At 34.1% G+C, this 21,835-nt stretch overlaps 1 protein-coding gene across 3 annotated transcripts in view; it reads right to left on the reverse strand.

Moving 5' to 3' along the window:
- Nucleotides 1-21,835, reverse strand: part of PGAP1 (post-GPI attachment to proteins inositol deacylase 1) — a 73,986-nt gene that overhangs the window by 22,104 nt on the left and 30,047 nt on the right. Inside the window, exons 5-14 of one of the 3 annotated variants that reach the window (XM_036858786.1) lie at nucleotides 21,363-21,520; nucleotides 17,697-17,749; nucleotides 16,790-16,856; nucleotides 14,876-14,981; nucleotides 14,149-14,204; nucleotides 12,619-12,702; nucleotides 8,773-8,819; nucleotides 7,966-8,017; nucleotides 4,155-4,232; nucleotides 702-777 (exon numbers count right to left, since the gene is read on the reverse strand). In XM_036858786.1, coding sequence (XP_036714681.1) covers nucleotides 702-777; nucleotides 4,155-4,232; nucleotides 7,966-8,017; nucleotides 8,773-8,819; nucleotides 12,619-12,702; nucleotides 14,149-14,204; nucleotides 14,876-14,981; nucleotides 16,790-16,856; nucleotides 17,697-17,749; nucleotides 21,363-21,520 — 777 coding nt within the window. Of the gene's footprint in view, nucleotides 1-701; nucleotides 778-4,154; nucleotides 4,233-7,965; nucleotides 8,018-8,772; nucleotides 8,820-12,618; nucleotides 12,703-13,675; nucleotides 13,808-14,148; nucleotides 14,205-14,875; nucleotides 14,982-16,789; nucleotides 16,857-17,696; nucleotides 17,750-21,362; nucleotides 21,521-21,835 lie in introns of those variants that run through there. The other 2 variants (XM_036858787.1, XM_036858788.1) reach the window with 2 other exon arrangements.

Consider the following 21,835-nt stretch of genomic DNA (forward strand, 5'->3'; position numbering starts at 1 on the left):
TGCAAATGTATATGATCATGGATAAGTTTATTTTAAAGTTCATTTCTGGGACTTCTCTCATGGTCCAGGTCTAAAGAATCCGCCTTACAATGCAGGGGACGCGGGTTCGATCCCTGGTCAGGGAACTAAGATCCCACATGCCGTGGGGCAACTAAGCCCGCGCACCACAACTGCTGAGCTTGCGTGCCTCAACTGGAGAGCACACATGCCGCAATCTACAGAGCCCACACGCTCTGGAACCCGCACGCCACAGCTACAGAGCCCACGCGCCCTGGAGCCTGCACACCACAATTAGAGAAAGAAAACCCACACGCCACAACTAGAGAGAAGACCGTGTACCACAACGAAGAGCCTGGGCGCCGCAACGAAAGAGCCTGGGCGCCTCAACGAAGATCCTGCCTGCTGCAACTAAGACCCAACGTGGCCAAAAATAAATGAAATAAATAAATAATAAATATTTAAATAAATAAATAAATAAAGTCTATAAAAAAAATAAAAGTTCATTTCTCAGAAAATGATTGCTGGCCCAGTTAAAAATCAAACCTCTGAGCCATATCACGTGGTTATTCTAAGAACTACACTTGAAATACACAAAAACACAATGTTACAGGGCTCTGCATTATTGCAACTAACTGGCAAAATAAATCAGCACTCTTAAAAATAAAAGCAATTCTTAAGATTTCCAAAATCAACGTACTTACCAAAGGAAAAAAGATGAGTTACAGGAAGCTGTATGGATCTTGTCTCTTTTTTAAAGAATTCACAATCTACAACAAACTGGAATATAAAACATTGATTTATTAGGAAAAAATAGAATTAAATTTATAGTAAAATATCTTCACTTGATATTTGAGTAGAAAACAAAAATCTATAAACTTCAGTTTTGAAGAAGGTATTATCTATTATCTATCACACCCTAACCCTGGTTATATTTAGGGGGCATGAATTCCTCAAGGAGAGATGCTAAGCTAAGAGAATTTGGTGACACAGCTTAACTTAATAGATAATTAGAGGGTCATTTCTATAAGAGCAGATGTACAGCAAAGTTTTCTTGCAGCTAGTTTTAGGTGTTTATAGAAGAGGGACCATAAACGATGGATCAAAGCATTAAGAGCCAAGATTAACTCAAGATTAATTAAGAATTTAGGTAATATATCTCTGAATTCTTTCATACTCAAAAGGAAATGTGATTTTGTTACATCTTTTCAAAAAATTGCATATTTAGTATGTTTCAGCAGTCTAATTAGACTACAAAAGGCTTTTGGAGACATACTGCCATTCATCTACAGATGGCTAATGTTATTCATGTAAGATTATTTCAGGCTAAACAGAGATTATAATAAATGGAAAAGAGATTCACTATGTACAAAGAAAAAAAAAACACTATCTCAAAAAACATGAACCTAAAATGTGACATCTGCATCACTGCAATTTCTGTAATGACATTTCTTATCTAATAACATTTCTACAGTGGCATAACGAACTTTGTTCTCAGCTGTCTACAATAAGAACAGTTTCATTAAAATCATTTCCACAATCCAACCAAATTACTCTGATCTATTTATATGAGCTGAGGAAGTAATTAATCTGATGCCTAACTGTAGCTAGCAAGTAGTTTGCTGTCTACAATAAGTGGAAAGTCAGTGGGGTCTATCCTAGGCTTTTCCAGTAACTACACCTTGGATTGTATTTTAAGCTGTGTTATGTTGTTTGCCTCTTGGGTGGAGTTCTGACTGTTTCTGAAAATGAAAAACAGATGAGGGAAAACGCTATTAGAATGTACACACACGAGGGAATAAAAGAAAAAAACTAAGGGGCTCTGCTTTTATTTTTCCCTCTTTAATTAGAAGGCAAAGAACACTGTCAGATATTTTCACTATAGAAAACAGCTGTTATAGAGAAATCATTTATTCAACAGGATAATTCATTATATTTTTACAAGTATCTTTGGGTGAGACATTGCCTGAGACAGGGAAGCGATTTTAAATCACTTTAACAGGTATTTAAAATAATACAACTTTTATTATTGCTTTAAAAATTTGGCCATTTCTTTATGGAATAAACCCTTACCCAAAAAAGAAAGAATTCAAGAGTCTGTCTCTGAAATACACAAGGTAAGTAAATTTCTAATGGACTTAATTATTTTGTTTTCCGTCATCAAAAAATGCAAGTAATTCCATATTTACATTTGGAAAACTATATTAAGATGATTAGTTGACTCAAGAAAATTTTGAACTGCCTATTTAAATATATGTATCCTTCTGATGATGAGCTATTAACAGACACATAGAAATTATGAAAGGCCTAAATTACCATCCTTGTGAGATTGGATACTATGCAACACGAGAGTCAGCAGTGTTACTTTCCAAAGAGCGTTAAGACACGTTAAGTATTTATTAGGCCACTAAGACTGGCTATTTGCGAAACGCTCATTAATTTCTTGGAATAACCAAGGAAGCCCTTTGCAAGTTTGGGAAGATGTTAAATTCATTCAAAACCAACTTACCTGAAAGAAAAACCCTTAAAGAGAGCTTTTAGTATTGAAGATGCTGAATTACCTCTCACTTGAGCTAAGCAAAACAAAACAATGAATCCATTATAAGGTACTCGTGAGACTCAATCCTTGAGACTTCTCCTAACTACATCCCCTTTTCTTTTTTCCTTTAAATTTTCCTATGATACTGGCCCCAAATCTCATTAACTTTCTCATTCAAGGAACACTTTTTTGAGCATTTATGTGATAGTCACTAAAGGTTGAGGATGCAAAGTATAGTAAAACCTATCTGGTCCTTACTCTGAATGAATTCATACTATGGTGATGGCAATAAAGACGTAAACAAATAAATTATAATTCGATATAATATATTCCTCAAAGAAGTTATAAACCAAGTATCCTGGGAATAAGTAAGAGGTTACTGGAGTAGTCTAGAAAAGGAAAACAAGGGACACTTAGGCTAGATCTTGAAGGGTAAGTTTGCTGGGTGAAATGTGGAAAGGGGAGTAGAGGGTCTTTTACCTCTATCTTCTTCTTTCCCTGCCTACTTCTCTCAAAAATCACCATCCTTTTATTTCTACTCCCACTTCACTAGTACAAGCCTTCATAATCCTATATGAGGTGCCTGTTCTCTCTTTTTCTAATCTATCCTATACCATAAATAGATTCATTTTCCAAAATAAATAGCTCTGATCCCATTACTACTACGGTGAAAAATCTTTCAGTTCCCTACTGACTCCTGAATTCTATAAAGTCCTGAATCTTCCAATCAAGGCCCTCCAGAATATGGCCATTAACTTCTTTTCCACACTTTCTTCCACTACTATTCTACCCATCGTAGCCATCCTTTTAAAACTACTATTTACTTATTCACTATTTTCCAAACGTACCCTACACTGTCCATGTTTGGATCTTACTATTTCTTTGTCTCAACAGTGCTGTTCATTATAACTTTCTGCAATGATGTTACTATGGAGCATCTGGAATGTGGCTAATACAACTAAGGAACTGAATTTTTACTTTTATTTAATTTTAATTAATTTAAATTTAAATAGCCACATGTGCTAGTGGCTCCCATATTAGATATCCCAGGTCTAGAATATTCATTCTGCCTATAAAAACCCTAACTATCCTTTAAGGCAATTTTAAATATCACCTCATAATAATGCCTTTTTTGATTTCATCAATCAGAGATATCTCCCCCTTTAACACTTTTCATGGATTTGCTATATTCTGATTTGTTTTATACATTTTGGATAACTCTTTCATTCTCACACTTTCCCTGGCCACCAAATATATTTCTCTCCCCCTACCCAACAGTACGTAGCGTTTTGAGAACAGGGTTCATGTCTTTCTCATTTGTGTGCCTCCTATAATTCCTGGCACATAGTCCTGCATATAAGAGAGTACTCAATAATTAACAGATTTTGAAAGACTGATAAAGTAGAACTAATTCCCACTTGAAACAAAGAGACTTGGATTTATTCTGCTTAGTTCAAGTTAGAGTAGATGATCCTAATGCTTTAAACAGTCTTAGGTGGATCACCAACCTGGCCACTGTTTCAGATAAGGCCTAAGCTGAAGAATTCATCAAAAAATAACTTAAAATATTTAGCATGAGTATCCCCAAAACATTCTGAAAACAGCCTTAATTTGTTACCTTACTTCCATGAATAGATGGTACATAAACAACAAGATGAGACAAAGATGGATAGTCTTGAAGTCTTAACGTCAGAGACTAAAAAAGGATGAAAAAAAGCTGATTTTATTTCTCAGGATATATAGAGCTTAAAGCATGTTAAAAGAAAGACAAATTACGAACATTTATTTCTTACCTAGTAAGTCATGAAAAAACTGACTTCAAACTTTATGTTCAGTACTTCATAAAATGCCCATGTTTACATTTTCAGGTCAATGAGCCTGCTGAAGGTCAAATTTCTAATAATTATGTAAATATGGACTGCCAAAAATATTCCTTGAACTGTATCCCTTCATGTAAAATAAATGACATTTAACATTAAATTTAATTATTTTACATAATTATTTCCAGATTTGATGTTTCTTACAATTTGTCTACTTGTTTTGTATAATGTTACAGTATGATTTCTACAGTTATTTTGGTAGTATATGACAAAGAGCATTCAATAGTTGATGAATGAATGGATGCTCAATATGATGGAAGAATTCCAGCTTAATCTCAAATGATTCTGATCTAGCCCAAGTAATAAACAGTTGCTGGCTAATGATGTGTATGAACATCATTCCCTGGAACTTATTCAGTAAGTGACATGAACACAGTAAGTCTAATAATGCACCTCACCAAATGAGCATCTATTCTTTTATCAAAACTAAAGACCTTATCTTACAGTCCATATTTTGAGGAATGAATAGATTGGAGACTGGTCTACCTGATGAAAAGCCAGGCCACCAAATACAGTTTTCAAGTCTTTTTTTTTTTTCTGACAGTAGATGTGGCGAGGGTGTGAGTAGTTATATGCTGTGACAATCTGTGTACATTAAGAAATTTCTTCACTTAATACTCTCCACTGTTCTTCCGAAGCACCAATGTGGGCAAGTTGGATAGAGGTTCTAAAGAGAACTGTCAATGAGTGGTCCTCAAACAACCTGACCAGATTCACCTGGGAGTGCTTGTTAAACTCCTGGGCTGCACCTCAACTTACTCAGCAAAGTCTCTGCAACAGACTTATATATTCTAATGTAAATTAAAGGGCCTTAAAAGAGCCACACAAACCAAAGCTAAAGGCAACTGAAACCAACCAGACAGGTGGTAGACAATATGAAAGGTAAATTAATTAGAAAGAACCATGGTTACTCTGTGTAGCTATCCACTGAGAGCTTTTGTTATTTATTCTCAAGAATAATTTTTTTCCTCAAGAATTTTTTTTTTTAGGATCAGAATACTTTAAAAAGATATCAGTGTGTCAAAATACATTTACTTATAAAGTTAAGTTCCCATATAGTTATAATGTCAGTAGGAATTTGGGAAGATAATATTCATGAAATTGTTACACTGACAGGTAAGGTTAATATGAAGTTTGGAAATTTTTCAGTGTTTTAAGGGTAAAATGACCTTAATGCTGAGGCAACACACACAGAAAATCAAACACCAGCGTTTGGATGTCAGAAACCCTTCAAGTTCTGCTGCTGTGTGTAGGGCAAAGCTGTGGTGCTAAAGTATGATTTAGGCACAACAGTGACTAGGTAATTTTTCTCATTAACTTAGATTTCTTTTCAAAGTTAATTGTTTTGTTTGTTTTTTAGCAATAAGTCCATTTGGGCTTACCCAACTGTTGGTCTGCTGTGGTTTCTGTCTTCATTGTACCATGACAGAAAAGTTCCATGGGACTCATGCTGTGAAGGCCCTAAACCGAATTTATAAGTGCTTTGTTGGAGGAGTCTGTCTATTCATTAACAGTTCAGTCAGCAGAGGTGCCCAAGGTGGTATGATTCTCATCTTACACTACCTTTGTTGAGATGATATAAATATGAATAAAACTCATAAGAGTTTTTCACTTCAATCTTTCCTTTCCCTTCAACTTCATGGCAAAATAATTTTGTGTGCTTTTTATAAATGGCTAACACACATATATATATAATTTTGATTTTCATTACAATGGAAAAGTTTATTTGCATTTAATGATTATAATCCTTTTCAACTGAGAATGCTTAAGATAGCAGAGTATTATAATCCTCATTTTCTAACTTTTCTCTTCCAGTTTTCTCCCAAAATTCCAGTAGGCTTTTAATGCCGCCTGGCACTTTCTTCTAGTATCCACTATAAAAAGTAAGCAGCTGGGGCTTCCCTGGTGGCACAGTGGTTAAGAATCTGCCTGCCAATGCAGGGGACACAGGTTCGAGCCCTGGTCCGGGAAGATCCCACATGCCACGGAGCAACTAAGCCCATGCACAACTACTGAAGCCCGAGAGCCTAGAACCCATGCTCCAAAACAAAGAGAAGCCACCGCAATGAGAAACCCACGCACTGCAACGAAGAGTAGCCCCCGCTCGCTGCAACCAGAGAAAGCCCGTGCGCAGCAACGAAGACCCAACGCAGCCAAAAATAAAATAAATACAATAAAAAAAAAAAAAAAAAAAAGCAGCTGGAAGAACTTGTTCTACTACTCAGCCAGCTGTTTCTTACACTTAGAAAAAACAACACAGGGGTCTAGAACTAGACGAATACATTGTTAAATCTTTGAGACTTAAAAAAAAAAAAAGGATATTATGATTTAAGAAATAATTTTAAAAAAATAGTAGCAAAGTAACATTTTATCGGGTTTTTAATGATTTATTTCTTCCTAACTCTTAAATTACAGACTGGAAAGGATATCCAAACTGGAAATTCAAGGAAACATTTAATATATCTTATGAATGATTGATCAGTAAGTATACCCCAATACTTCTGTTTTTGCTTTGCTCCTGCCTAGACAGTTAGGATAGAACTAGTGAGAGACCTTAAAAATGTTATGAGTCAAATCACTTATTTGTCTTATCAATACAAAGCCACATGAATGAACATGCACAAAGTAAGACTGACCAAGGTGACACAAAAAATAACTGCAATCATTCCAAAGTCAAGCGTGACTTGTAATTATTCATCCTGTCATCATTCTTCTCATTGGTATAGGACAGAGTTGACTACACATACAGATAAATAAACATTCATGAGCACAAATAACTAACTGGAGTAGGGAGATGATCGGGACCAACCAGAGGACTTCACATTCAACCCTATGAATATAGTATTCATTATGACAATATATTCTAAAGTATAGATTTACTTGAAGACTAAAAACTATCAACTCTGGCATACGATTATCAGTTATAATAAATACAATTTGAAATTTAGAACAGATATTTTCATCAAATTTTAGAACTGTTTTATTTTCTCAACAATAGATTTTGTGAGTGTGCAAATTAGCCTTTTGTAAAGATGTGCTGACCTACCACAGTTGCTTAAGGAAATCACTAACAATTATTAAATAAATTCCATGGAGTACTAGATAAAAGTAGTTACTGAAGTGCTTAACCACAGATGATACTGAAATTGAAAATTGCTTTGTGTCTTTTTGAGATGCTTACTTCCCTACTGTAGGTCCTCCCCAAAATGAATTGAGTATATTCAACTTAATATTTTAAGACAGACCATTCCAAACAAACCCTCAAATTGAATCTTAAAAACTGATCTACCTCTTAGTATGATGCTATAACATATAGATTTAATTTTATTTAGGACTGATGACTTATAGTTTTCACCTCTGAAAGCTAGAAAAGAATTGCATGTTATTCTCCATTAAATATATTTCCAGAGAAAATATTTCTAAAATGTATCTTAGCAAATTTCAAGTTTATTTAATACCTAGATGAATTAATCAAAGACCATACTGTACATGCCTATATGCCCAAATATTTTTTCACCTGGATATTAACATTCTAAATCCATAATTTACCTTAATTGTTGGCAGCAGTTCAGCTTTCCATGATAAATCAACCCCTTGCCGGCTTGGAAATAAATATGAAAATATAATTAAAGGACAAATATATTAAAGTATTATAAATTATAAATAAGCTTCAGAGCAAAAAGAAACCATCTATAGACCTACCAAAGACAGTTCTAATGAACTCAAGTCTAATAGGTCTAACACAATACACTTTATCCACGTAGTCCTTTGGGGAACAAAACGTAGTTTTTCCTAGCAACCAACTATCAATGTTTGCAAAAATTACTAGTATGTTAATTTTCTTTATTTTTAATTTTAAAATCAATACTATAATTTAGTTTAGTAGCAAAATGAGCTTAAGAATATCTGAAGTGGGACTTTCCTGGTGGCACAGTGGTTAAGAATCCTCCTGCCAATGCAGGGGACACAGGTTCGATCCCTGGTCCAGAAGATCCCACATGCTGAGGGGCAACTAAGCCCGTGTGTCACAACTACTGAGCCTGCGCTCTAGAGCCCGCGAGCCACAACTACTGAAGCCTGCATTGCCTAGAGCCCGTGCTCGACAACAAGAGAAGCCACCACAATAAGAAGCTGGCGCACCACAACGAAGAGTAGCCCCCGCTCGCCGCAACTAGAGAAAACCTGCGCGCAGCAACAAAGACCCAACACAGCCATAAAGAAATAAATTTATATTAAAAAGAAAAAAGCAAACTGTTAAGCTTTAAAAAAAAAATCTGAAGCTATTCTGAAAGTGTGATTTGAGTATACCTTATGTTGAGAAAAATGAACAGAGGGCCTTATGTTCAAAACACTTACCACATAGAAGTGCTGTTTATGCAGCCAAAAATCCAGCTATTTGTATCCTATTGATTAATAACACAAAATAAAGCACACTAAATATTGTAGAAAATAATTATATAAAACAGGCATTTCACTGTTTATGATAGGGTCAGTAGGCACAATGGAAACATAAAATAACAACTTATTGTTTAGAAATGTATTCAAAATGTTCTCAAAAGTCAAACAGGTCAAGGTGAGGCAAAGAATCTAATGTCAACATAGACAGGTAAGCAAGTAACTTGGAGCAGCAGTATGAGAGAGTGACCTGATGGGTTATCTCTCCACAGCATACTGTTAAGCAATTTTAATTTCTGAACCGACACTTTTAGAGTTCAGCAATGTCCACACTTTAATTAGGTACTTACATAGAAAGTAACCTATATTTTAACAAAACTAGAAGAGTGAACAACTAGAGGTAGACTTTCACACAAACAGAAAAAAAAAAAACAACTCCAGAGCCAAGTAATTAAAAATAACAATCCAAGTACAGCTTTTTAGTTTATCATTTGAGTTCTCATTTGATTACTAGGCAGATAACTTTTATGCAACTGAGAATGTGCTTGGATTGAAGCACAATTCCAAGGGTTTAAGACTAAAGCTAGTTGTTACTTTACTAGCGCAGACTGGGAATGCTGCAGAGATGGTTATGGTATTTTAACAATATTATGTATTCAGCTGCAGTCATTTAAAAGCAGTATGACCCAAGATCTTCACTCTAACTTTTAATGAAGTAGTAAGAGCAATGCTCCAAGATCTAACGATCCAACTACTGAAATCCTACCAGGGCATAAGAGAATGAGAAACACTGCTGAGACAGCTACATACATTTTTCCTTAGTATACAGACAGGACAATAAAAATATCAATCCTTTCATTCAATTAATATTTATAAAGTCCATTCCAGGGCCAAGGAATTATGCTAAGCCCTCAAGAAAAATGATGAATCAAGAAGACACACCCTCTGCCCTCATTGAGCTTAAATAAAATTTTAAGATATTTTTCAAGAATTCAGAAAAGCAAGCTGAAAGAAAACAAAAACAATGTGGTATTTCTCTACTCTCCACTGCTGGCAAAATACTTCGGTAAACTCTTTTATCAGTTACCTGTGTTTACCAGAACAACAAAGTGACATTATAAAGCAAGGCAACAGAACGGATCTGCATAGCCTAGACAAAGAGAATCTAGCAACCTCTCAAGATCCGACTCACTTTTGTAATAGGTTTTTGAAGCTATTGCAACTCAAAGACAGCCCTTATTATGAAAATTGCCAAGATTGCACACTACTTACTTTGGTGTCTAGGGAATTCTGATTCATTCACTAACAGACTGAATAAAGTATTATTCAAATCCACCCTAAAACACCATGTTGTTATAACCTAGAAGGTGTCAAAAGAACAATTTCAGGTCATCTAGTAAACACCCCTAACTCAGCTAATTTTAAAACTTGTATTAAAAATCTTAGAAAAAGTCACTCAGAATTTACTGAGGCTTCCCTGGTGGCGCAGTGGTTGAGAATCTGCCTGCTAATGCAGAGGACACGGGTTCAAGCCCAGGTCTGGGAAGATCCCAAATGCCGCGGAGCAACTGGGCCCGTGAGCCACAACTACTGAGCCTGCGCGTCTGGAGCCTGTGCTCCGCAACAAGAGAGGCCGCGATAGTGAGAGGCTTGCGCACCGCGATGAAGAGTGGTCCCCGCTTGCCACAACTAGAGAAAGCCCTCGCACAGAAACGAAGACCCAACACAGCCAAAAATAAATAAATTAATTAATTAAAAAAAAAAATTTACTAACTCCTGAAGTGCACAGAAAAGAAAATGCTACTTGATTATAAAATTTATAGATCTAAAAAAAAAATCTATCTACAGTAAAAAAAATATGTCCTCAATGGCTGCTGAAATCATTAGGTGAAAGACTGACTAGGAACTTTATAATGAATGGGTCAGGCCGATATGACCTGAGTCCACTGATATATCAGTCCACTGATTTTTGTCAGTGAAAGTGGGACAACCAGATATTATATACCTCTTGATATGATAAGTACGCAGTTCTACTTATAAAACATTCATACCATAAAAAAATGCATCTATTCAAGATTCTAGATCTAACTACCAGTTTACACAAAACAATGGATAGAAATACATGTTAAAAGATACCACAAGAATACAATCAACTAAACCCAGGACAAATGTATGGCATGGGGGAAAAAAAGAGGGGGCTGTTAAAAAAAGACGTAAGACATATGAATCAAATGCAGTGTATGTACTTTTTGGATTCTGATTCAAACAAGCTAACTTAAAACTTAAATGAACAGAGGAAAATTGAACATGGACTGGATAACACATGATAGTAAGGAATAAGTAATTAATTTTGTTGGATAAAATAATATAATAACATTATTATAACATAATATAATAATATTATTAGTATTATAATAATATGTAAAATTCTTATCTGTTATAAAAACATACTGAAATATGTATGGATAAAATGATAAAATGATAAAATATCTGGATTTTGCTTTAAAAATGCTTCACTCAAAAAAAGTGAGGAAGGGACAAATCAAGTAAGAATGGCAGAATATTGGTAACTGTTAAAGCTTTGTGATGGTTAAATGAGAATTTGTTATTATATTCTCTCTCTACTTTTGTATGTTTGAAAACTTCTATGGTAAAAATTGAAAACATTTAAAACAAATTCTCCACATGGCTAGTAATACTCACCCATGGACCTTAATTATATAAAAGGGATCCTCCAATAAGCCAAATGGATAATTTGCACTTTGGCAAGGATTTTTCTCAATATAATACTGACATTCTGATTTGGAATTTAGTAGGAGTGTGGATATTTTAAGCCATCACTCTCAGGGCCAGATTCTCTTGGGATAAACTACCCATCCAAATTTTAGGCTGAGAGATGGTAGTCTGTCTCTGGTGAGAGATGCAAAACTGTGGCAATTCCACTAAAATTAGTATTCATTAGCACCTAGCCCACAGTGCCTGCCTACCATCTTTTCTAAAGACTTTATATCAAATGGCGGTATCAACCAACTAAGTGATATATTAGATCCTAGTCCTAAAAAATACAAATAATCCAACAAAAGGGAAACGAGGGAACTTAAATTATGAAAGATGCAAATATAAAGTGAAGAATCCTAGGACATGAGGGGAAAAAATCAGAATAGAGAGAAAGGAACCCAAATTGGGAAACAAATTCCTGAAATTAAGAAGTGCTGATAAATTATTACTTAAACAGACCTAATATAACAAAAGCATGCTAAAGCGTCTTAACATATTTCTAGCATAGTAGGTACTCATTAAAAAAAAATACACAAACAAAATCATCATACTGATACTGTAAGTCTAGATAACACTGTAACAAAAAGTTACTATACTATTTTAGAGAATATTTGGTATAAAAAGTACTGCAAATTTTAGTATGGAAGCCATGGGAAAAACAGGATTTACTTTATAAAACAAAGGATAGCTTTGCTTAAATATATCTATTCTGTAAAATACTAATAGAATTTTAGAATTAAAGGAGCTCTGAACTGAATTCCTTCATCCTAAACATAGTGAAACTAAAGTAGAAAAACCTAAACTAGAGGTACAGGTATAAGCTAATAGTATAGATATATTATCAGTTACAGAAGCATTTTGATTAGTACTTTTCAATCAATACTCTCTGTTCCAGATAAGTGTTTTTCAACTAATTAGATTTAATAATAGTTCATAGCTAAAAATGATATCCACTAGATACTAGTTGAATCTTAAAAATAAACAACAGTTAGCCTTTTAAATTTACATAAAGTGTATCAATTATCTTACCAGCATGGTACTCTGACAATAGACATGAGTGTAGATTTTTCTATGATTTGCAAGGGGAAATGTAAAATATATCTTATCAGATTCCTAAAAAAAGAGGGAAAACACAATAAATTATGAGTAGATAATTTCATCATTCAAAAATTCAGATAAAGTAATGAATAATTATTCTAATTAATTATTTTAATTCTATCATTCTTGGTGTTGTTGAGAACCAATAATCTAGGAATGGGAAGAAGAAGATACAGATGCAAGATAGATCAGGTATAAACTCTGTAGATCTGAATTTGTCTTGGAAGTATCAGTATGAATGCATGTCTTTTTTGTTTGGGTTTGGTTTTTGGCCTTATGACCAAGATAAAATACATTTCCTAGCTCTGTTCACTGAAAAGGCCTTAGAAATGCTAACTCACTAGCCATAAACATCTCTAGTGCCCAAATTATGGTTTTCAGATACTGTTTCCCAAATAATAGGAAGAGCTTCTTTGAGAAAAAGCAGATTCAAGGTCTGGGATGGGAAATGGTACACAATGAGCTAAAATACTTTCTCATACTAGATAGTGAAGAAAATATCAAAGACAACTAAAGAGCAGCTATATCAAAAAGATTCAGGAGCCTACCTTGAAAAGGCTTCCACTGGTCAAGGACAGAACAGTTTTAATAGCAATTTTAGTATCAAAGATAGAACAATTTTAGTATTTTAGTTTAGACAGAAACATAAAAACGTTTAAGCTCATAATAATACTGGAGGAAAAACCCCCCAAAACATCTTACGGTCACTAATGGAGGGTGTCTGTGAGCCAACTCACTATTCTAAAAACCAGTAAATATAAGATCCAAAGAATTATCATTTTTTTCCTTTGTAATTTGTTCTACTTTCGATAAATTTAGTAGATGAGAAGTTTTTCTATATAGTGTTTCAGTTAACAAATGAAGAAGGAATAATCGGAGTCTCATTGCTTTTGTACTCCTTATTAATGGCTCTAGGCCTTCTTCATCAATAGCTGCTAACATCACAAAAAGAGAGCGAGTCTAGTAAAAACAAAAACAAAACAAAAACCTGAATCTGATGAAGCATCTAGATCCAAGATCCAGCTACCAAGTCACAGGAAAGAGTAGGGAAAGGAATATACTGGATGACATTACAGGAGTGCAATCAGCAAAATCAAGACTGTGTGAAACTCTATAGGACAAATGACTAGTTTTTTTTTTTTCCAACAAATAAACTGCAAGGAAAAAAAAGGGTGAAGGAAGTATTAGACATTAAAGAGGAATAAGAGACATATCAACAAATAATACGTACACCTTGTTTGTACCCTGATTTAAACAAATTGGAAAACAAAGAAACAACAAAAAATTTGAGTTATGATAAAACTGGAAAATTGAACACTGACCAGATATTAAGGAATTATTACTAAACTGATTTAGTATGGGAAAATAACGTTGTTATCTTCTTTAAAAAGTCTAGCTTTGAAAAATAAATACTAAAATATTCTTGAAAAAAAATTTTAAATCCATTGGTGGTATACTTACATTGTAAGCCACATAGGTCCATTTGGACACTTTTACTGGAACCCACATAGATGTCCCTAAGGTAAAAGAAATTAATTTGTTTGGCTTTTTAAAAAACATTAAGTGATTTCTTTTACTGAATCCTTCTCAATCATAACAGGATTTGAAAAAGAAGCAGTTTCCTGAACACTGGCTATTTTAAAATAGAAAATCTAATGAGATATTCTCTATATGCTCATCACCAAGGAGCACTCAGATCATGTAAAGCATTTAAAATCTTCCTGATGTCTAACTCTAAGAAGTATCAACAGAAGAAAACAAATATTTCATTTTCCAAACTAAGTAGAGTATGACAGATATATATAAAAACAAAATTTACCAGCAAAAGATATGCTGTTAAACCAAAATACTGAAGAATGATACTGAGAAACTAAGTCAAGAATAATATAGAATTTATTTTATGTGGCTGTCAGGAGAATAGAGACATTTAACGCTTTTAAATTTTTCTACTGTCATGTTATTTTCAGTACAAAATTTTATCAGCAACATCTTGCAAATTGCTTTTTTACTTTTCCCCTCCTTAGCCAAGAACCTCATAAGAAACCAGCATAGGGAAATTAATAAAATATAATAGGATTATAATACCTGAAGCATTACAGTTTCAAAGAATTTGTCTGCTAAGGACAAATTTACCTAAAAATAACACTCAAAACTCTACTTAAAATTAAAACATGCTATTACTACCGACCTGTTAAGTCAGAAATTATTGATGGATTTTCCTCAAAGTGTTTTGCTGGGTGTCTTATGAAGTGGTGATTCAAAACCGACAATTTCTTCTTGGGATTTTGAGTTATCTAGAAAGAACATTGATACATTCTGTATCCTTTTATATCCACTGTGATGACCTAATGAAACTTTGTTTCAAGTAATAATTACAAGAGCCAACAATTACTTACTCTGGGCCAGGCACTGTTCTAAGTGCTTAACATGGGACTAACTATGCTTTGAGTTACAGTTTCCCTGTATATATGTTTGTTTCTCCTCCTAAACTATATGCTTCTTGAGGAGTAGGAATCATATCCTAACATTTTATTGTCTAATATTTAGTCTAGTCTATCATATATACTGAGTTTGTGAAAGAGAGCTCAGTTTCATAATATTTTGATTCTTAGCAGTATTAGTCAAAAATTTCTCATTTGTCCCTTAAAATGTGTCTGTAAAATACTTATCCATCCAGAATTATAATTTATTACATGCTAGTATTAGCATTTTCTCACCTTAGAATTTAATGGAAAACAAGATTTGATTTGTTAAAATTAGTTTGATGTATAATTTTTAAATAATATACCTGAGATTCACCTGTTCTTCATTAGTTGAAATGGGGTTTTTCCTAAACTTACCAAATGTCATTTAAAATACAAACTGGTCAAATACAAATTTTAATTGATACTACTGTTGTATATAGTTGAACAGATTAAACACATTTGCGATAGAGTCACAATTAAAACAAGGTTGAAAAACTGAAAAATATTTACATTCCATGACTACATGATTCCAATGTTAACAGTGTTAACTCTATGAAGCTGATTTACTTTAATAAATATACATACTAAATATGGTATCTTGTGGTTTAAAATGTGGTAAAACAGATGAACTTGTGTCTCTCTTTTACTGCATTCTTCAGGAGAGAGCTAAATATCTATAATTCTCCCTAATAATAGTTATGCAGCTTTCTGAAGGGTTAAGGAAAAAAATACAGACAGTACCCTACTCCTAAGAGAGAATGCTTAGGAGCAAGGTTAAGACACAATGATAAGGAAGCACTACCCAGAGATTTACTGCAAAAGAAGCCACACATAATAGTCTCTCAAAGAACTGGGGCCTTCAGGAAAAAGAATCCAAAAATATATGCCATAATGGAAAAAATTACCAAAAATACAAGGAACTTTTTCTCCAAAAGGAGAAGCCAGAGCCGTAGTTCTCAAAACATGCTTCTATGGAACAGTGATGCACTGCAAAATGACCTGAGGTGAAAGGCTGCTTACGATGAATAATGACAATCTGTTCCCAATTCACAGGAAAAAAAAATTAAGTTAATAGAATTCTCTGAATTTTGCTGAAATCCTTGGTGCCCACTACTATTTATCTGCTGGCAGATAAGAAAGAGATAAAGAGTAATATGATTTCCAGGTATCCTGCTAACTGAACAACTTAGAAAATCACTAGTTTGGAGAGTTTATATGTAAAATATCAATACAGAAAAGGTTTGACTCTAGAAGTACATAATTTAAGTTCTGGTGAGCTTGTGTTACTCAATGAATGTAGATATTTTGATCCTACTGCATAAGGATATTTGTAATAAGTATTTCCCTTAAGGTAAAAGAAAAAAGTCAGAAGGACATATATCAAATTTTAAACAGTAAAGGGGAAGAACTGAGGAAGATTTAAGGTATTCTTTCCTTTTTCATTTTTATTGCATTCTTAATTATTAAGTTATCAAAGATTACAGATAAAAATACAGATATTTCCATTTTCAAAGTAATTAGTCAATATAAGGCGTAGGTTTCTATTTTCATCAAAGTAAAAACACGTATTAAATCTATCACTGCTCTAACAAAAGCTTTTACTTCACTGCAATAACTTTTAGTTTAAAAATACATACTTGTTTAGTATCAGCATCAATAAGATCAAAGAATGCTCGAATTGTAGTCAATTGTAATTGTTTACACCTAAAGAACAAAATAAATGTTACAAATGAAACTTTCTTAAAAAATATACTTTTAATACAAACATAAATAATTCTATTATTTAATGGAATATATGAATTTCCTTTAATGCTGCAAACTCTAAAATTATTTAACAAATTATCATTATTAAGCATACATCTTAAAGCTGAAACCTATAAAAATAAAGTAAATTAAATCTTCCTGGATATTTGAGAGTATAAGTGTCAGGCCCCCGTCTTCCCTAAATCTTCCTGTCTACCCCAGATATAGACATATTGTCTGCCCCATCTTCATATGTCTGAACTGTTGTGGTCCTTGCAAACACTATTGATTGCACAGCCAGAGGAAGGTGAAAAGAGAATCTTTAAGCCAATGCATATAGAGATAAAATACTAGGATTTATGTATTTCTTGACCCTTATTTAACCTATTTCTTTATTTATATTAAGGGTAAATCTAATTCCTACTTGGTTTTCCATGTGCTGCTCTAGAATAGGCAATGCTGCATTAATCAAGTCCGAGTTTGGTGATTGGCCAAGAGCTCAGAAAGTCCTACCACAAGTATCTTTGATTCTGCCCAGCTATGACAAATTCTAAAATTTTGACATTATCATTTGAGACTGATGCTACTGGTTCTTCAGGAGATGATTTTATAGGTTGTCAAGGACACCTTGGTTAAACCAAGACAAGAACAAAGGCTGAAGTTCTAAACCCCTAAGTTAATCTTTCTCCCAAATCCTTATTTATTTATGGATAAGGCTCTAAGAAAGCTAACAAACCAATCAATTCATTGAGGAGAAAAGAGGACCACCACAAATTGCCAAAATAAGTTATATTAACTTACCATACAATGGAGAGGTGGTCTGTTGAAACCCAGGTCTTAGGCACTGCTGAACTCTAAATGGAAAGAAACAAAAATCATACTTAAGAAAAATGCACTTGTTATTCTCCAAAAGGCTTGAAATTCTTATAGGCTAATTTTAGAAACATGTAACATTAGTTTCACTATTTTATGATGCGCAGAAATTTTTAAATGATGCACTCTTGTAAAAGGTGATCCAAAAATATTAAGATATTGAATATTTCCTGCATAGAATACTTCTTTGTCTTTACTACTTAGTCAAGCTTAAATTACCCTTTAAAATTATTAAAACATCCACAGATTACTTACTGAAGTTTACTAACTCTTCATTACTCTAATAAGAGGTTGAGTTTATGATTCTTTAATAAATCATAGTGTATATATAAATTATAATAGATATTTCAGTAATTTCAGTTCTGACTAGACTATCACTTAATAAATTCTAAGATGTTAATTCTAATCAGGATGTGCCTGAGAGATACCTAGGCCTGAGGAGACTTTTCAAAATAAATATGCCTAATCACAAAACTACCAAATCGGACTCTTATAAGTGGGGTCCAGACTTATTTGGAAAAAAATCCCTAGATGATTAGCATATATACTACGGGTTAGAGACAGAAGGGCAAAAGCCTAGTAAAAAATATAACTATTTTCAGATGGCTTCCTAACAGTGGCACAGCACCCTCCAAGAACTAGAGACTTCTATTTATACAGGGTAATGACCTCTCTGTGAACAGCATCTTACATACAATGGGGAAACATTAAGTAAATCTGATATTATTTTTCATATCATCTCTCTCTCTACACTGTCAAAGACACAATGAGATGCCCTCACTAGAACTGTCAAAACAAAATGAAAATAGGAAACTAACAATGCCGTATGCAAGAAAATTTAAAGCCCTAACATGCCTCTTTGTTTTCGTTTTTTTTAAATAAAATTATTTATTTAATTTATTTTTTGTTTGGCTGCATTGGGTCTTTGTTGCTGCGCGTGGGCTTTCTCTAGTTGCGGCAAGCGGGGCCTACTCTTGGTTGCAGTGTACGGGCTTCTCATTGCGGTGGCTTCTCTTGTTGCAGAGCACGGGCTCTAGGTGCGTGGGCTTCAGTAGTTGTAGCATGCAGGCTCAGTAGTTGTGGCTTGCGGGCCTAGCGCGCAGGCTCAGTAGTTGTGGCACACAGGCTTAGCTGCTCCGCGGCCTGTGGGATCTTCCTGGACCAGGGCTCAAACCTACGTCCCCGGCATTGGCAGGCAGATTCTTAACCACTGAGCCACCAGGGAAGCCCTATGCCTCTTTAATAATAATAAAAAAAGGTATTTGTAACAAAAAAAAAGGTATTTATAACTTCTAAGGAGTCATTGAGTCATTGTCACCATTGTACTCTGCAAATATCAACGTGTATTTGGGTTGGAGGCTCTAAAGTTGAAGGAATCTATAGATTACTTAATGAACTTATAAGCATTAGCTATCTTATTTAGGAATTGCTGCTGGCAACTTACTTTAAAAAATTAAGACAACCAGAGTTCACTGTGGTTCTAAGGTTATATATCAGATGCTCAGTAAAGTAAGAACTCACAGTAGACATCATTTACTATTAACAAGGACAAAAGCTAGTTTACTTTCATTCAGTCTAATGAATGCATCTGTGTTACAGCTGAAAAAAGGAAAGTCAACACACATTATAAAGGTAGTTGCTCATGACCTTTGTGATAAAAACTGTTAAATGTTCACCAAAATCTTCTTCCTTTTTCATATAGTTAACTAGAATGCATGTCTCAGCCTCTCTTATTCTATGGTGTGACTAAGGTTTCTCTAATGGGATGTGAAAAAGAGTGATGTGTGCCATTTCCAGGCCTAACTGCTCTCCTTCATGCTCTTTCCCCGCTCCTGTGGATTGAAACAGTGATGATTAGAGCAACCTTGGAAGTAAAGCATTCAAGAAGGGGGAGCCTACTATCAGCCTGGGTCCCTCAGTGAGACTCCTCAAAAACCACCTGCCACGTAAACGCACACCTAAGGCCGTCATATGAGTGAAACATGAAATTCTATTGTGTTTAAGTGCCATTACCTGCATGAGTGAATATTACAGTAGTTCAGCCTACCCTACGAATATAACTAAGGTCTCTAACTTAAACAATTTTTCTAGTCCCAATGGATTTAATATCATCTAACTGTTCTTGAGATAATCATTAAAAAAAATTACTTCTTAATAATTGTTTTTTTTAAAGAGAACATACATATAGATATATAAAAGACTGTAGATTATTTGAGAGCTAAAAACTAAGTAATTAAATATTTAAAAACTAAATAAAACTCAGATTATAGAATAACCAGCTTTGAGAAAGTTCCATAATAAGTAAAATAATATTTTCATCAGAGATACAGATATATGAGCTGCCTTGAACACAATACATTATCAAATGGGTTAGAAAAGAGGGAAGCACACGTCCCCCCCACCCCCCCAACACACACCATTAAAAAGACCAAATTCTTTAAAAGCTGCAGGAAGGGGTATCAATACAGCAACATGCTCCAGACCAAGTCTAGGAAATAAGTTATATCCAATTTTATATGACTAAAACATCTATTTTTATACTAAGGAGTTCATATTTAGAGTTTTGAGAACTTCTAGCACATATCTGCCCAAAATATTCAGCATCAAAAAACAAGATTCCTACCGATGATGAGGTTTGAGAGATTTACCAATTAGTAAATTAGTACTAATTAGTTCCAAAGCTATTATGGCTATATCACAACTCCTTCAGTTATAAGAAAATGGTGGATAAGAGCAGAATAGCTTAATAATTTTTGTTCTATGTATGGCAAGCATTCACTAATACCTATTTACTGAATGAACAGCAGTAGGTGAACTGAGCAAAGGAGTATCTATTAAGAGAACAACTATGAAACAAAGAACTATCATCTAAAAAGCAAAAGGAAGGCTATCAATTTTTTTTAGAAATTAAGTAATATTTGGAGATGACATGTATACTGAGTTTAAAAGTTAAGCTCTTAACTAAAGACTTAAAGGTTAAACATACAAAAATAAGTCCTAAAAGGAAACCTGAACTTATTTTACAGAAGCTGTGTATCCCAGTTAAAGACCAAATACTTGATGTCCTAGCAGGGAAGAATAATTAGCAAATTAATTAATCAGAGCTCTATCTATACTGTCAAAGCTAATTTTTAAATTTTAAAATCAGTAAACCTTCATTCAAGTTTAAAATTCAAGAGTATGTTAAATGTTTGATCTCCCATTACCACTGTATACAGCATACCACTGAGATACACCCGGGGCCCCTGGACTTCAGCCCATACTTTTTTATACTAAAACTCTACTCAATGGATAGGCACTTATTTTGAACAAGAAACAATCATCTTCATAAATAAGAGTCATTTGCACAAAGTTTCTAAGATCCTTTTCACCTTCCATGGATCTAAGTATCCATGCCTCTGTCTTCCCCAAATAATCATATTCATTGTTTCATGTTCTGTCTCTCTCACATACACATACACATGCACACTTGCACACACACACTATACCAGACCAACTCAGGAATCATTTCCAACCAATTACATATCATTTCTCCTTTCATGCCCCACCGTGTCCATCATGTTACTACTTCAGCAGAATCTTTAAAAAGATTACCACAACAGATAAGGCACTGGTATGATGGCTTAATTTTGGTAGAAAAGTCAGTCCTGAACGAACTTGGTAATCCCGGAATCCTCCAGCTACAGACAGCGTGGTTAAATTTATGTGTCTAGCATTCAGAATCCAATAGTTGTTTACAGTCATATAAAAATCTGGTGGGAAATAAAATAGGCATACATTAAAAATCATTGACCATGCCCTGCAACAATAACCCATCTATAATACTAATATTAAGCTGAATTTCTGTTTAAGCCATCTGAATTGTCTATAAGCAATGCCATCCACATTTCTCTATTTTGGGTAAAATCAGTATCTTTACACATACTCTACTTTCCCCATCAGAGTACAAATACTAAGAGTTAGTAAAGGTATCAATAAAGAAAAAAGATAACCCAATTTTATTAGCTTTGACAAGTCCATAGCAAACAGGTCTCTACATTCCACAAGGATGCTGCTTGTTTATGAGC

The sequence above is a fragment of the Balaenoptera musculus genome, chromosome 7 (genome assembly GCF_009873245.2).
Source record: "Balaenoptera musculus isolate JJ_BM4_2016_0621 chromosome 7, mBalMus1.pri.v3, whole genome shotgun sequence".
NCBI lineage: Eukaryota > Metazoa > Chordata > Mammalia > Artiodactyla > Balaenopteridae > Balaenoptera > Balaenoptera musculus.